Source organism: Melopsittacus undulatus, chromosome 2 (genome assembly GCF_012275295.1).
Source record: "Melopsittacus undulatus isolate bMelUnd1 chromosome 2, bMelUnd1.mat.Z, whole genome shotgun sequence".
Lineage (NCBI taxonomy): Eukaryota > Metazoa > Chordata > Aves > Psittaciformes > Psittaculidae > Melopsittacus > Melopsittacus undulatus.
The window spans coordinates 102,882,553-102,899,987 of record NC_047528.1 but is presented as its reverse complement, the minus strand read 5'-3'; the positions used below and the strand labels follow the sequence as shown (position 1 = coordinate 102,899,987).

Below are 17,435 nucleotides of genomic sequence, written 5' to 3'. Positions count from 1 at the left end.
TCAGGTTTTACTCAGAACACTGAGGTGCAAGACTGAATTTCAACAATAAAGTTCCAGTTAACAGTAAAGTTCCAGTGTAAAATTGTACAGTAGAAATATCTATCAGCTTTATACACAAATAGGAATGAAGACATGAAGATGTCAAAGTAGCCAGAATAAAACTTTTCTCTCAAACCAGGAATCTGACATGAAGCCTCAATGCTCATTTATTTTTGCGTGCCAGGTTTCAGAGCAACTCCCATACCAATGCATACTAATGAATGTGCACATTGCCATCAGTCACAGGAACTGTATTAGAACTGTATGGGATCCTTTATTCTTAAGATACAAAGGGTTGTGCATAAAGCACTGAATACCTTTAATACTATTAATACCCAAAAGAGACACCACGCCCCCATTAAGCCTTGTCTTTGACAATTTTTATACTCAGTCAAGACAAATCCACATGAACATCTTTTACTTATTCAACAAGGTTACAGATGACTATTCTCTTTAGCAGGACAGATTTTCTGCTGGTTTAACATATGCAACAGATTATTAATAGATTACATGAACACAAATTAAGTAGCACAAAGGAAAGAGTGGGAAAGCACTATGAGGAATGCACGTGTAGACATGTAAACATGGAAAAGAGAAGGGGATAGCAGGACCACTTCCTTCTGGAACAGCTTGGCAACTGGAAACTGAGATGAGACCTTATCTAGTGAAGCTTTACATTCAGAAGCAACAGTGCTAGATGACACATAGCTTGGAACAAAGCTGACACCAGGCTAGCAATGTTCCTCTCTAAAATTTTGTGGACAGACACAGAAACATCTTTTTAATTACAAATTACTGCCTGCAAATTCTGAGCTATTCCTTATGGTGACAAAGCTTCAACTGTGTAAAAGTTATAGTCAAAGTTTTCAAATAAACGAATGCTTCAGTACAAATAGTCATAATAGACATGATAGCAAGCTGAAACAAAAGCTTTGTCTTCCTTGTATTTCCTTTCTTTTTTTTCCCCTATTTCATTTGGGGAAAAACAAAAAATACCCACTGCCAAAAAATGTAGTTTTTCTTCATCTTGGTAAGTTTACCAAAGGTAGAGACATTACTGATTAGCAGTATGCGTTAATAACTCATTATTAACTCTGAGACAAAGGCATCAACTTCTACTGCAAGGTGATCAAGAACAAGAATGAACAGGCCGACCACACATTAAGCACTAGTTTGAAATTCAAGCCTAACTTTATAAAGAAAAGTAGTTTCTATTATTAGCTCCATAGACCCTGTAGCATACATAACTTAGTAACACAGTGTTTTAAGATGCAGTTCTACTCTTTGATTCATGTTAATTCACTGCTGGCAGTCCTCAGTGGTTTGCTTGGGTTTGGGGATTTTTTCAGACATCAGGTTTTACTACGTATTCAAGAACCTTAAGCAGTACATGAAAATGTTTTCACACCTAGTAGAACAATTTCCTTAATTCAGAAGTCTGAAAGATGACCAACTTGAATATAAAATCTAACTCTACAAGGCAGTAATCTAACACAAACTTCTTTTCCATAGTAATTAATAAAAGTGTCATGTAACCTAAATATAACTTAAGAATATGCTTCCAACTATGTTAGACTGCAAATCCAGAGACAAAAGGTTTGGGATTTAAAGTTTTATAGTCTCCCCAATTAGGCATACACATTTGGGGGAAAAAAAAAAAAAAAGGAAAAACCCCAAATGTGTTAAGATTCATGGATCATCACAGTGTGATGAAGATACAAAGCCATGGTATTTTGCCAAAATTTTAAGTAGAAAATCCCACATCCAGGCCTTTATATCACTAGCTTCACATGCTACAGCAACAAGAAACAAAGCCAGGAGGGACAGATTAAGCATTCTTCTAAACACCTAAAGAGTGTGCACATGAATTCTGAGAAGATTCAGATCGAGGTTGTAGAAGTAGTGGAAATCCTTAGACCACCTTAAGGTATCTCCTCACAATAGATGAGGACAGACATTCCTCCAGGTCTGGAGGGATAAATAACAAAACAGAAATAGCTACAATGTATACATTTCAATGCTTCTAACAACTGAAATAGATTTAAAGAATCTTTTATTACTTGAAACAAAGTCAAGAATACCAGAGTCCTCATCTGGCAGTCAAACTGAAACCTAGTTCTGTTAACTTTTTCCTTAATCACTTGCAACCTCCTCTGGTAGTAACAATGTTTAAACCTTCTTAGTAGTGATGATCAGCCAGGATGACATACACTGAAATTTCACATCTCGGTGGAGATACACTGAAATTTCACATCTCGGCGGAGAAGTAGCACATTCTGAGAAAGCTAAAATTAACAGTAGGAGGCCTCTCAGCTGTGAAAGACAACAGAAGAATAAAACCATAATGGTGTATGATGGAGACTGTAATTATCTTCTTCAAAAGAAGAGAGAGACAGAAGCATACACAAAACCAGAGAACTATACTTAAAGAACAGGAATTAGAAGCTTTAACCAAATGAAAAAGCACCCATCTATTTACTTTCACCTTTCCTCATTCCAGAAGGAAAAAAGAAATTGATAATGTGGTAAAAAGAAAACAAATACTACCACAAATCTATTGAGTTCTTGTGTAGCAATCAAGACCCAAAATATTAGTTCTTCACTGTACATCAATTTTGTTGAGCAGTGTTTCTCAAAAGCTTCATGGACCCAAAAACACTGTCTCCGAGTCACTCAAAGTGAAATTTTATAGCCTAGATGTATTAACAAAAGTTATTTAAGGACCACAGTCAGTGCTATTAAGAACCTGAATGCTTCAGAAATGTAGCTTTTTTACTGTACACCAGCAGAATCATCACACAGCCTTTGAACTGACTAAAAGACTGGGGATTTTATTACTTCATTCTGACTTTCATTTTATGAATAACAACATTCTGACATTCCAAGATGAAAACCCTCCAATCTACAACTCTCTTTCTACACATCTCAAGCAAGGCCCTTTTCATTCTGCAGCTCTTCTTATGGTTATATTTAAGATTAATGATCAAGATTTTTTTTGTAACAAGCAGATGTCCATGTCCAACAGATTCAAACATTACTCAGGCAAAAGATTATTTTTAATAAATATTTCAGGTTAAAAGTGCCTTGTAATCTTTACTGATGGGGAAAAACATAATTAAGAATTACTACTACAGAAGTGAAGTTTTCCAAGACTTGTAAGAGCTTGCTTTAAGTCATATGTGTTTATTCCCTCCTCTACTTCAAACCCACTTTATCATTGAAAACAGAAGAGAATGAGTAGGCAGAAAACTGTGATAGCACCAGCTTCCTGTAACAGCAAAAACTGAACTTTCAGGTAGTACTTCCTCCATTATTTCTGAAAGATCAGCTATGTTACGACAGCATAAGCACAAGAAATGCAGCTTCTATTATCTGACTCAAAGAATTTCACAAGAAATCACTTGCAATTGCCAATGAATTTGGACAATTCTGAAGAGGTGAATTTCAGAGTTTCTGTCCATAGATACATTATACTAGAGCAAGAGAAGTAACTAAACCTTAACAGCAGTCATCAAGTATTACCTTCATCTTTGTATTTTATTGTGACTTCGTCATTGCTCAGAAGTTTTCCTCTAAAAACTCTCTGCATCATTAGCACCAATTCATCATAGGTGATATCTTCATTATGAATAGGAATTCTCCTAATATCTTCCCCAAGCTGAGCTTTGATGATCAGCTTCCCACTTAAATCCAGCTGCCCATTCATGGTGAATTCCTTATCACCTGCAGACCTGTTAACAATAAAACATTAAAAGCATTTTAGAAAACTAAACTGTACATTATTTAAATGTATCTGATGACAATTATGAAGCTTTCCATCTTTGGAAAGCATTACTGTTTAGCTCTCCAGAGAACCCCTATTAGACACATTCTATGATGCATGAATTTCTCAAACAATAAAGTGCATTAATACTTAAACTGAGCTTAAAGGCAAAGAACAGCTCTGTAAGATCCGTCAAATGAATGGTTATCACAGTTCCCAGTGCTCAGAATTTAAAAGTTTTTTTTTTTTTTTAAGTCATACAGCTTTTAAATGTGTGTGACATCTAGAAATTTCAAACTTGAGTGGGTTTTTCTGTAAGGTATCAGCCGTAAACTGTCATGAAAAACACCTATAAGAGAACTAATAATCCCTGGGATTTGCTTTTGAGATATATGCATACATCTGTCATGGGAAAAGTGAAATTCCAGCAAACGCTGTCAGCCTTACAACATTATATTGGTTATATTATCAACTCTTTAAATTATTTTTACATTCCCCATAATTATGATAACCAGCAAAGGGCGCTTTCTTTTCTTCCCCATTTAAGAAAAGACCGCCATAATATAATCTTTTATGCCAATGATTACAGGTAGTATGGGGGCTTTACTAAGGAGATCAAGTTGAATCATGCACTATTTCATGAACAAATAAATGAAGAGCTAAATGATGGTTTATCATAAGCATGATTAGAACACATTGAGGGTTCCTCTCCCAAAAGGAAGATGATAAAATTTTTCCTTTCTTTGAAATTTTGACTGAGATGTTTTAACAAAGATTTTAGATTTTTAAAAGCTGCTTATTAAACCACATATTAGCTACTCATTAGACTGAGAGTCACAGATTTGTTATGCAAATAGTCTGAACAGTCATTTACACTCTGTGGTTTAAGAGAGGGGGACAACCATCCCAAAGGAAGTGCAAAAAAGCCATCTTGTACCAAAGCAGCACACAGCATATACTTCAGTTATATCTTTAACACTTTATGTAAGACAATTGAAAAACTATCACTTTGTATAAGGCATCCCTCTTGTTAAAAACCACAAAGACCATATGTTAAAAGAAAACCAGAAACTTGAGAGAAGCTACTCAGCAGAGGAATGAAAAATAAAAATAAAAACCACAAACATCTGGATAGCTAGTCAAATGTCCACTTCTTTCTTCACTGTTTTGGACAGGGCCAAAACAATCGATCTGGAATAAGGAGCAATTAAGGAAGCAGTTACTTTAACATCTGAAGCATAAATATTGGAGATCTTAACTGCAGGCAGCCCTACGCATCAAAACTGGCATTTCCAAAGCCACATGCAGTGAAACATGCTGTTCGCTCTCTTACGCAAAAAGAATTCTTGGTAGAGATATGTAGGTATCTCTCACCTACCTTTACCAATGTTGTAACATAGTGCTTTATGAGAAAACTGAATTCTGCTTTGTCAGTCTATTTTTAAAGTACTGCACTGAGATTTACTTCTTTCCTACCAGAGAAATAGGACACTCAGCTAAAACCTTTAATACATCATACATTGACGCATCTGTATATGTATATCTGCTATTATGATGGCAATGTTTTGCATTAAAAAGATGTAGTATGATGTTATCTCTAGATTGCAATTCAATTTCTGGGGGTTTGGATCATGAACTTAATATAAAGCAAACATTTCATGCAAATCCCTTTGATTAGCCTAATGGCATATGTCCTGGCTTCAGCCCACCCAGCAACCCAGAACCACGCAGTCCGCTCTCTCACCTCCCCCTGTTTCCTCCCCCTGCTCCCAGAGGGATGGGGGGGAGAATCAAAAGAATGTAACTCCCACGGGTTGAGATAGGAACAGTCCAGTAACTAAGGTGTAACACAAACCACTACTGCTGCAACCAATAATAATAATGATAAGGGAAATAACAAGGGAAGAGAACACAACCGCTCACCACTCACTGACCGATACCCAGTCCAACTGAGCAGTGATCTAGCCCTTCCAGGTAACTGCCCCCATTTATATACTGGGCATGACTTGCTGTGGGTCAGGTGTCCTGTCTCTGCTTCCTCCCAGCTTCCCCTCCTCCCTGGCAGAGAATGAAACTCAGAGTCCTTGGTCAGAGTAAACATTACTAAGCAACAACTAAAAACATCAGTGTTATCAGCATTGTTCCCAGGCTGGAAATCAAAAACACAACACTGCACCAGCTACAAAGACTGAGAAAAATTACTACTACTGCTGAACCCAGGACAGTATCCACCCCTTAATCCATACCATTCACACCATGCTCTGATCCCACATTTTTCAATATACCATCACTCTTGTCTCATAAATATATATTATACATCCACACACACACAGATACCATTCCTTACTGCATGGACCAATCCCTATAAAGCTGCTGAGTTCATCCAGTCCATCATGTCAGGCTCCATCTCTTGTAACAATATCTCAGAGCAGGAGAGAGCGTGCAGTGTTGGATTATTGCCTGCTGATGAGACTGGAACCAGTCTGGTCACTACTGAGCTCGTCTGGTTTCGTCAAAGCTCATTCTTTGCTGGAATGATGGTCAGAGGGAAGTCAGGGCTAGTCGCTGGTGACCTGAAGACATCTAGTTGATGGGCTATAGAAGTGCTACATAGCAGGCAACAGCATACAATTGAGGTCATTGGCTGTTTTCCCCTAAAATCAAATCCCCTCGAGGTACACAACAGACTTCCCCATCTTCCTGCATTACCCACAAGGTATATACAGGTCCCTGAGCAAAAGCACTACCACCAGTGGGCTTGCCTTTACCTGAAGCAAGGATAAGTGTCGTGGTTTAAACCAAGTCTCCCAACTCCCGGAAAATTAGGAAGGAGAATCCAAGGAATGTAGCCCCCACGGGTTGAGATAAGAACGGTTTAATAGCTAAGGCATAACATAAATCACCACTGCCATTACTACTACAAATAATAATGATACAGCAAACAACAAGTGAAGAGAATACAACACCCCACCAGCCACCGACCCATAACTCACTCCACCCTGCCCAGCCGAGCACCGCGTGCTCCCTCCTCCATTTTCCTCCAGCGCTCCACCCCTCCAGCTCTCTCTCCCAGTTGCATCCTGGGCATCAGGTGCTATGGTATGGAATACCTCATTGGCCAGCCTGGGTCAGGTGTCCCGTCTCTCCTTCCTCCCGGCCTCCCCTCCTCCACCTGGCTGGAGCACGTGCTTAGAAAAGGCCCTGAACAAAAACACCCTCAAAACATGCTCGCTATCAAGCAACTGTTCCCAGCCCAGAAGTCAAAACACAGCACTGCACCAGCCACAATAAGGAGAAAAAATGACTGCCACGGCTGAACCCATGACAATAAGCCAGCCTGCCTTTCCCAGCAAATTCTTTATGTGCACCACAGGAACTTCATCCCCCTCTACAGTACATAACAGTTCTGGCTGGGCGAGCCCTGTTGGCAGATCCTCTGGGGTTGACCAACCAGGTGGCCTTTGGTACATCTGTATCACAATGCTTGAAAGTTTCCCCACCCGCTGCTCTCAGTGTAGTTTTTAACAGCCCATTGTACTGTTCAATTTTCCCAGAGGCTAGTCCGTGGTAGGGAATGTGATATACCCACTCAATGCCATGCTCTTTGGCCCAAGTATCTATCAGCTTGTTCTGGAAATGAGTCCCATTGTCTGACTCAATTCCCTCTGGGGTGCCGTGTCACCACAAAATCTGTTTCTCAAGGCCTAGGATAGTGTTTTGGGAAGTGGCGTAGGGAACAGTGTATGTTTCCAGCCATCCGATGGTTGCTTCCACCCTGGTAAGCACATGGTGCTTGCCTTAGTGGGTTGGTGGGTTGCCAGGCATCCCCTCATATTTGTACTTCAGCCATTATCCTCCATATCAGAGAGGCTTTAACCACTTGGCTTGCTTAACTGCAGCACATTTCACAGTCGTGAATAACCTGGGCTATAGTGTCCACTGTTAAGTCCACCCCTCGATCATGGGCCTATCTATATGTTGCATCTCTGCCCTGATGGCCTGAAGTGTCATGGGCTCAGGTCAAAATAATTCACCCTTATGTTGCCAATCTAAGTCCATCTGAGCCACTTCAATCTTGGCAGCTTTATCCACTTGTTAGTTGTTCTAGTGCTCCTTAGTGGCCTGACTTGGGTACATGAGCATCTATGTGGCCACCAGGTTCTGCACCCGGTCAGCGATATCTTGCCGCAGTGCAAGAAGATAATCTGCTTCCATTGCTGCAACCACCCCCACCAGGCATTTGAAACCATCCATGAATCAGTATAGGGATAAAGTACTGGCCACTTTTCTCGTTCAGCAATGTCCAGGGCCAGCTGGCTCGGACCTCGGCTTTGGCCTTGGTCAAACTGACTTTGGATGGCTTTGACATCAGCAAACTGACCTGATTCACCCTCTCCTTCAGCAGTTTCTGCAACTTGTTGCTGGGGACTCCATACAGCTGCCTTCCATCTCTGATGCTTTCCGAAAATACAGGAGGACCCATCAGTAAACAACGCATATTGCTTTTCACTTTCTGACAATTATATGGTGTGGCCTCTTCAGCACGCATCACCTCCTCCTCTGGTGACATTCCAAAATCTTTGCCCTCTGGCCAGTCCATGATGACTTTTAGAATTCCTGGATCACTGGGATTTCCTATTCGAGCTCATTGTATAACTAGTGCAGCCTACTTGTAGTAGATACTACTCCATGTAGTATCGGTTGCATGATGTGCAGAAGAGACCCTGCCTTTGAACATCAAGCCCAGCACAAGCAGCCAGGGTGCCAGGAGAAGGTGTGCCTCAGTGCCAATCACTTCTGAAGCAGCTCAAACCCCTTCATAGGCTGCCAGTATCTCTTTCTCCGTTGGGGTATAGCTGGCCTCAGATTCCCTGTATCCCCAACTCTAAAAGCTGAAGGGTCGACCTCGAGTCTCCCCTGAAGCTTTCTGCCAGAGGCTCCAGGTAGGACCATTATCCCCGGCTGCGGGTTTACATCTGGCCCGGTCCAGCCTGGTCCAAGGGCTCCTGCATGAACTATATCTCACTTAATTTGTTCGAAGACTTGTTCTTGCTCAGGGCCCCATTTAAAAATCACTCTTCTTCTGGGTCAAATGATAGAAAGAGCTTATAATCAAACTGTAATTTGGGATGTGGGGTTCTGGAGAATGCACAACACCTAAGAAAGCTTGCGTTTCTTTCTTATCAGTTGGTGGAGACGTTGTTATCTTGTTGATCACATCTGTGGGGATCTGGCAATGTCCATCTTGCCATTTTATTCCCAAAAATTGAATCTCCTGTGCAGGTCCCTTGACCTTACTCCGTTTTATGGCCAAACCGGCTTTCAGCAGGATTTGGATTATTGTCGTCCCTTTCTCAAAGACTTCTTCCGCTGTATTGCCCCACACGATAATGTCATCGATGTATTGCAGGTGTTCAGGAGGTTACTCCCGTTCCAGTGCCATCTGGATCAGCCCATGGCAGGGCTGTGTTTCCACCCCTGGGGCAGTCGGTTCCAAGTGAACTGGACACCCCTCCAAATAAAAGCAAACTGTGGCCTGCACTCTGCTGCCAAAGGAATTGAGAAAAATGCATTGGCAATATCAATCGTGGCATACCACTTGGCTGCCTTTGACTCCAGTTCATAATAAAGTTCTAGCATGTCCGGTACGGCAGCACTCAAGGGTGGTGTGACTTCATTCAGGCCACGATAGTCTACTGTTAGTCTGCACTCTCCTTTAGACTTCTGCACTGGCCATATGGGGCTGTTAAAGGATGAGCAGGTCCTACTGGTCACTCCTTGACTCTCCAGTCTACTGATCAGCTTATGGATGGGAATCAGGGAGTCTTGGTTGGTGTGATATTGCCATCAGTGCACTGTTGTGGTCGCGATTGGCACTTGCTGTTCTTCAACCTTCAGCAACCCCACAACAGAAGGATCCTCTGAGAGACCAGGCAAGGTGGACAGCTGCTTAATTTCTTCCGTCTCCAAAGCAGCAATACCAAAAGTCCATCGGTATCCTTTTGGGTCTTTGAAGTACCCTCTCCTGAGTTAGTCTATGCCAAGGATGCATGGAACCTCTGGACCAGTGACAACGGGGTGCTTTTGTCACTTCCTCCCAGTCAGGCTGATCTCAGCCTCTAGTACAGTCAATTCTTGGGATCCTCCTGTCACTCCAGAAATATAGATGGGTTCCACCCTTGACAGCTTGATGGCATCAGGGTACACTGTGCACCGGTATCTACTAGAGCCTTATACTTCTGTGGGACTGATGCGCCAGGCCATCTGATCCACACAGTCCAGTAAATCTGATTGTCCCCTACCTCCACCTCGCTGGAGGCAGGGCCCCCCTAATAGTGATCACAACATCGGACACTTATGGCTTGTAGAAAGGGATTAGTTTTCTTTTCCGCAGCAGCTGGAGTAGAATCAGCTCTTCCACTCCATCTGGGAACCTGCTCACCAGAGACTGAAGCGCAGCTTTCATGGGATGATCATCCTTAACCTTTCTTCTCCTCTTCAATTCATGCACCCATTCCTCCAGAGCTGAGGTAAGTTTTCCATCCCACTTTCTTATGTCTTCTCCATGATCCCACAGGTAAAACCATAGGGTGGCCCATGGCGTACACTTTCTGTATCTTCTCTCTTAAGCAGCAGGACACCTTTTGTTAATAGCTGAGACATGGGCTGGTACACCTGGGGAGCTGGATAGGTCGGACACATCATCTCTCAATAGTTTGAGGTCCTGGGACAGTTTTTCCACAGATGAAGTGACGGAAGGGGTGAGATTGTCTTCAAACTCTCAGAGCCGACGAATCATTTAATCCACAGTTGGTGGTGCTACGCCGTTCCAGGTTATTGCTGCCAATGAGTGGGCTTATGATGACGGTGCATTCTGTGTAAGTTTCAGCCACATGGGTTGTGTACGTTTGACTTTGTCTGGATCTATGGGTGCATTCCTATCATCTGGCCTGTGATCGATCATCTCTATGATGGCTGATTCCCTCAGAGACTGGATGCCTTTCTCTAGAGTAGTTCACTTGGCTGAATGACTCATAACATCGTTCTTGTATAGAAACCTTTATTTCACAGCTGCCAAGAGCCACCTCCAAAGGCTGAGGGACTGTTTCTCTTTTGCAATTGCTTTGTCAATTCCTCCTTTCCTAGCAAGTGATCCCAGCAGCTTGGCTTCCCTACCTTCTAGTTCATGACCATCAGCCCCATTGCGCCAGCATCGGAGCAACCAGGTGATGATGTGCACCCCTGGTTGACAGGTAAAATCTTTTCGCATATTCCGTAGCTCAGTTGAGGTCCAGAGTCAAGAAGTCACCTCTTCTTCCTCTGATTCATGCAATAATAACTCCTGATCAGATGCTGTCCTGTGTAGTAAGTGCATTGTTTCTTCCATTTGTCTTCATCTTTCTTGCCTCTTTTTTGCTTTTCACCTTGCGTACAGGGGCAACTGATATTGGCACAAATTGGTCCTCTGGTTTAGCTACAGTGATTATCACTGTGGTTGCAATATCTGTTGTCAGGGTTTGGGTAGCTGCTGTTCTTGTTGCTGGGGTTGGTGTAGTTGCTATGCTTGGAATTGGATTAAGCTGTATTGTCTGTTGTAGTCAAGAAATTGGGTAGCTGCTGTACTTGTCACTGGGGCTGGTGCAGCTGCTGTGCTTGGAGCTGGAGTCACTGCAATGTTTGTTGCAGTCAGAGTTTGAGTAGCTGCTGTACTTGGAGTTGGAGTAGCTGCATTATCTGCTGTAGTCAAGAGTTTGAGTAGCTACTGTATTTGGAGTTTGAGTAGCTGCATTGTCTTTTGCTTTGCCATCAGATCCAGAAACATATTTTTTTCCTTTGAAGGTGTAGATAGTGTTGAACAAGGCTCTGTAAGAATAGGCCAAGCCCCAGCACGTTGCCATGATTTGTCCGTCTCTGGTATGACCAGGATGACAACACACCTCATTTAAGTGTTTTACTAATTTTTCTGGATTTTGCACTTGTTCAGTGGTGAAGTTCCAAAGCACTGGAGGGGCCCACTGGCCTAGATACTTGCCCATACTATTCCCCGCACCCTGCCACTCATGACTATCCAGCCTTGAGGAAAATTTGTTGGTCCTCCTATATCGTCATCTAGCCCTAGACAAGATCCAAACCCAACTCTGCTTAACTTTCGAGATCAGATGAAATGGTTGTGGGTAAAACACACTCTGCATGTGTGCCAACATGATGATCCCCATCACATTCAGCAGGCAGGTCTCAAGGGTACCCAAAGGCCATTCAAAACCTTCAGAACTCTCAAAGGATGGTGTAATAGTCTGGTGGGGAGGCTGGGATTGTAAGGGATTGTCTCCTTCATAGGCTGACCACCCGAGGAGGTGAAAAAAGAGGTGTAATTGCTAAACACTTCCATTATATACCTCCCAAACTATAGAAGTAACGACAACACTGGGAACGCAAGCCAGAATATTTTTCATGATCACTGAGTCTATTGTATTACAAGTCATTACCATAAAGTACAGTGAAACAAGAACCTTAGCCCAGGTCCCCTAGCCTATAAACACTAAAACAGCAAATACCATCTGTAAGTAAGGTACAGCATGCTGAAACTCCAAGATCAAGAGCAACAACTTTGAGAGTCAATAAATCAACATTGTGACGAGTGACTATTAATCCGAAGAAATGAATGCTTATCACAAATACAGTTAGACACATGCCGGTCAGATGTGTCATTATCTCAACCCTTTGTGCCCCACATTGGGCACCACAAAGAACTGTCATGGTTTAAGCCCAGCCAGTAACCCAGAACCACACAGCTGCTCACTCACTCCCTCCCCTTCTTCTCCCTGCTCCCAGATGGATGGGGAGGAGAATCAAAAGAATGTGACTCCCACAGGTTGAGATAAGAACAGTCCAGTAACTAACGTATAACACTAAACCACTAATAATAATGGTAAGGGAAATAACAAGGGAGGAGAATACAACCGCTCACCACCTGCCGATCGATACGCAGCCTCACATGAGCAGTGAATGGGTAAGTTCCCCTGTTTATATACTGGACATGACGTGCTGTGGTATGGAATACCTCTTTGGTTAGTCTGGGTCAGGTGTCCTGTCTCTGCTTCCTTCTGGCTTCCCCCCCTCCCTGGCAGAGCATGAGACTCAGAAAAGTCCTTGGTCAGAGTAAACATTACTTAGCAACAACTAAAAACATCAGTGTTATCAGCATTGTTCCCAGGCCAAAAGTCAAAAACACAGCACTGCACCAGCTACGAAGACTGAGAAAAATGACTGCTACTGCTGAACCCAGGACAGCATCCAAAAAAAGACAAGCAACTACTGAACAAAACTCATTCTCCTAACCAGACAAAACAGGAGGTAGGCAGATACAGCCTCACTGCAGAGAAAAGGGACCTACAATTAACACAGCCATGTGGCTGCTGAGACATTACAATGAAACAGTGAAGTTTATAGTATCATTAACGCTAATACATTATTCATGTTTTGCAACACAGGAGTCTTGACTGCGAGCACATCAACTCAGTCTAATTAACACTAAGTTGGTTGTAAAAGCATAGTGCTTTGCAGAAGTTGTTTGGTTTTTTGTTTATTTTTCTCTATTGAAAGCATTTATTAGAAAGACAGAACAGCAGCCATGCATAGGTTTTCTTTCACCTCCTTTCCAAAAATATACAGTTGCCATTACCTTGTCTGTCTTACTGATGCTGGATTATTGGGCAGATTTTCCACCTCACTTGAGAACTGAGTAAGGATAAGCCGCCACACACTACCAGTGCCAGAAAACAGGAAGATACATAGAAGTGAAAATAAAAACATTATTTCATTTCAGTTCCTTAGAATTATACATTTAACATCAGTCTTTCACTTTAGAACATTGCAATGAATATACACGATTAAAAAGTCACTGTTTTATCCATAATGTAACAATCACATTTTGAGTAGCATAGCGTTTGAAGTTTAACTAAAACAGAGATCTTGAACAAGAGTTGTAATTTCATAATAAAAGCTTATTTTTTCTAAATTTTGTAATTGCATGTAGGAATTTCTAACAGTAAGGTGTCCCTTTACAGGACAATGCTCTTTGGCAGTCTCAAAATACTCATTTGTACAGCCTTTTTCTTAAAACTCCAGGTTAAGAAAAATAAACTTTCATTGATTTAGCAGTACAAAAATCTGGAAACTCATTTCTTTGCTTAAAGATGAAGCATTTGTGGCATTAAGTAGTGTGTCTTCAAGGAAACTCTGCAATTAGGACAAGAAGAAAGGAGTTAGTAATGCCACCTTCCCACAGGAAAAGCCACCAAACTGCGCAAGAAGGAAATGCAATCCAAAATACATAACCACTTTAAACTATGATCTACCTTGAAATCAGCTTATGTTTTTTTTTTCTGCTGGAAAGCCAACATGATGGGTTGCATGAAGTTTCTGCAATTCACCTCTTTACTACAAGTGTTTAATATCCAGAACTATAAGACAACGATTTCGTAAACAGACCAGTCCAATAGAGAATGTAATTCTGCTCCTCCCTCCCAAACAACAGGAACTAGTTGGCACTCTTCTCCTTGCCTCTCATTCACATGCATGACACAATTTCAATCTCAAACACCCATGATACGATTTTTTAATCATTCACCATAAAATCAAATCCCCTTGAGGTACACATCAGACTTCGCCATCTTTCCACATTACCTACCAAGTATATCCAGGTCCCTGAGCAAAAGCAATGTCATGAGTGTGTTTGTCATTATCCTGTGCGGGGAAGCCCCATTGGATTTTGATTTTCCCAGAGACTGGTGCATGGTAGGGGACATGATATACCCACTCAATGCCATGCTCTTTGGCCCAAGTGTCTATAAGATTGTTCCAGAAATGAGTAAACATTACTCTACCAACAACTAAAACCATCAGCATTGTTCCCAGGCTGAAAGTCAAAAACACAGGACTGCACCAGCTACTAAGACTGAGAAAAATGACTGCTACTGCTGAACCCAGGACAATATCCACCCCTTATTGCATACCATTCACCTCATGCTCAGATCCTACATTTTTCAATATACCATCACTCATCTCATATACATATATATATATAAATCAAAGATGAAAAGTAGGTTCCTCTCATCCACATTAAACTGGCCTCCACAGCTCTCCTCTTTTAACTTAACTGGAAGTAAACTGGGATAGATACATGACATACAAGTCAGATACAGACATACAAAACAGAGACATGACATACAAGACAAGCAAATCCCAGAGAACAAAGCCCCTCTCCTCTGGTTTTCACAGGTTGGCAGCTGCTCCCCTCATTCTGGGCATGAAATGTTCACCTTTAAAAAGAGCTGTACTCACTCCTGGGTGGGAGAGGGTAAGACTGTTGTGACATACTAACCAGGTGAACAGGAAGAGACTGCTCTTCTGTTTCCTCACTCATCTTGTATGAATGAGTAATGAATTCTCTTTCACCCAAATCTCACTACAGCTCCAGATAAAATTTACTGCAATGCACAAGTACAGGATACAGATAATGTACCTAAGAGTGGTTCAACTTAAGAGAGTTCATTTAGCCACCATCTTGTGTTGTTTAAGCATTACAACTGGGCACTGGTATTGCTTCTTTAGCATTACAGTGTAAGGTACTTGGAAACCGGGACAGTAAGAATTGAACCTCATCTGTAATTCCTAAAGATACACATTTCTATGGACATATCTGAGCTCCTGTGGTCTTTCAACAGACTGAATGCATCATTTGTATCTTTGTGCAAGGAAACCTACTACTATAATGTACCTGCAGACCTATGTCTTATTTACCAGTATTACTTGCAGAAATCCACTGTGTATCTACCAGTGATTATGAAAAGGTTGCATTTAAATGCACTTTTTTTTGTCCAGCTGTTCTTCATTCTGCTTGAAGGCATTTAGATTTTAAGAGACAGATTCTAAACACTGCAACTGGTTGCAGCTGTTACAGGAAAGTATGTACAATCTTCTACTTACTAAATTACACAGCACTCAAGCTTTTCTTCCCTCACTGTGACATAGCTGAATGGATGAATCAAGTTTTTCAGCAAAGACATCCAGAATACACAAAATGAGCTTTTTGACAGAACCAATCACTGTGTCTACTTTATTGAGGGGAAAACACCAAACAGAATCAATGCACTAGCATTTTCCTGTTTCAGAAAGGCTGTTTTTCGTAAAAAACTGACATCTTTCTATCCTTCCTGAGGTACCACGTGCATTTTGGAGGCACAGATTGTTTCCTCTCGTCTCACTTTCTATTAATACCACGCACCAATCTAAATGGTGTGTGTGGACAGCAACTGCCCAATCTATGTCAGTCACTTCATGATCCTTCCTTAAGCTGTGACATCATAACCATGCTGGATTTCACTACCCTTTTTGCATTTCAGCTAAGAAAATCAGCCTTGTCTAAGCAAGGGAATAACAGGCATTCCTGCTTCACTTTCCCCTCTGTCAAAACAAGGAAAAGAACAAGGTGAAGCACACAGAATCAAGCAGCACTGCATCCCAAACCCCACTAGCCAGAGTGATGAGTTTTCTCAAAACAAAGGTCAAAGGGAATGGGAGCAGAAAGAAGAGCTCTTTTTTGTTTTCTCCAGCTCTGAAAAGCATAGGACCGACTCAGTGGGGAGCAGAAATCATAGCTATTCCCTGTCGGTAAGCGAGGAGTCTGCAGTTCCTCTGGCTCTCAAAGGGGACAAGGCTTGGTGAGCAGGGGTTGACAATCAAGAGCATTGCGACGTGAGGGAGCGACGGGAGACCTCTGCCAGCCCTCACCCCGTGTCCCCAGGCCGAAAACCCCGGGAGGCAGTTCCAGCCTCACTCAGACACTCCCAGAGGGAAGCAAGGGGTCTCCCCGCCTCTCTGCCAGGGACCGCGTCGCGCTTGGAACCGAAGGGCGGCGGCGAAGGCTCACCCCTAGCCCGCAGCCACCCCTCCCGCCGCCTTCGCACACGCAGCAGCGACTACCGCGGCAACAGCGCGGGGTGAGCAGCCCCATTCTCTTACTCTGGCTTCTCCGCGGTCCCGCTGGTGGACACCCCCCGCCCCGACAGAATCGGACCCCAGGTAGGGCCACCGCCGCCCGTACGTGGCAGGGAAAAGAAGGGGCTGGACGGACGGCTGCAACTGCCGAGCCTGCGCGAGTCACCCGCATGCGCACTCCAGCGGCAAGCGCCGCAGCACGCATGCTCCCGCAGCGCGGCTCCGCCTCGCTCTCCCGTGGACCAACGCGTCAGCCCTGACGCTGGCGGGGTTGTGGTAGGGCGAGAGGTTGTCTTTTATGGGTGTCAGGGGGATCGGCCTTTCCCCCTCCCCCACCGGGCCTATCGCGTGCCTTTGGCACCGAGATAGCGGATGGTATGTGTGAGTTGGGTTCTGGAGTGAAGCCTCTCTGTGAGAGGGCGTTTGTTTTGAAACGTGAGCTTGGACCCGCAGAGGATGACGGTGCAGGGATGAAAAACCGGACATAAAGTTCCAGAGTGCTCGTCAGATGCCGGCAGCATCACACTGAGAGTGTGTTCGTCCCCGATCAGTCGTTGCCCTGACAGACTGTCCTTCCAAGCTCTCACGGCTATCCCCCTTGGCCTCCGCCTTGCATTAGGAGTTTGTCTACCTG

The 17,435-nt window shown here is 43.0% G+C and overlaps 1 protein-coding gene across 5 annotated transcripts in view; it reads right to left on the bottom strand.

Annotated features, from left to right (window-relative positions):
* The window catches only part of TFG (trafficking from ER to golgi regulator), a 32,698-nt gene extending 15,735 nt beyond the window's left edge, over nt 1-16,963 (bottom strand). For 3 of the 5 annotated variants that reach the window (XM_031051270.2, XM_031051271.2, XM_031051273.2), the window contains exons 1-2: nt 4,928-4,949; nt 3,562-3,770 (exon numbers count right to left, since the gene is read on the bottom strand). In XM_031051270.2, coding sequence (XP_030907130.2) covers nt 3,562-3,770; nt 4,928-4,929 — 211 coding nt within the window. In that variant the 5' untranslated portion in view covers nt 4,930-4,949. Of the gene's footprint in view, nt 1-3,561; nt 3,771-4,927; nt 4,950-13,484; nt 13,566-16,825 lie in introns of those variants that run through there. The other 2 variants (XM_005151583.3, XM_031051272.2) reach the window with 2 other exon arrangements.
* Nucleotides 16,964-17,435: the final 472 nt, after the last annotated feature.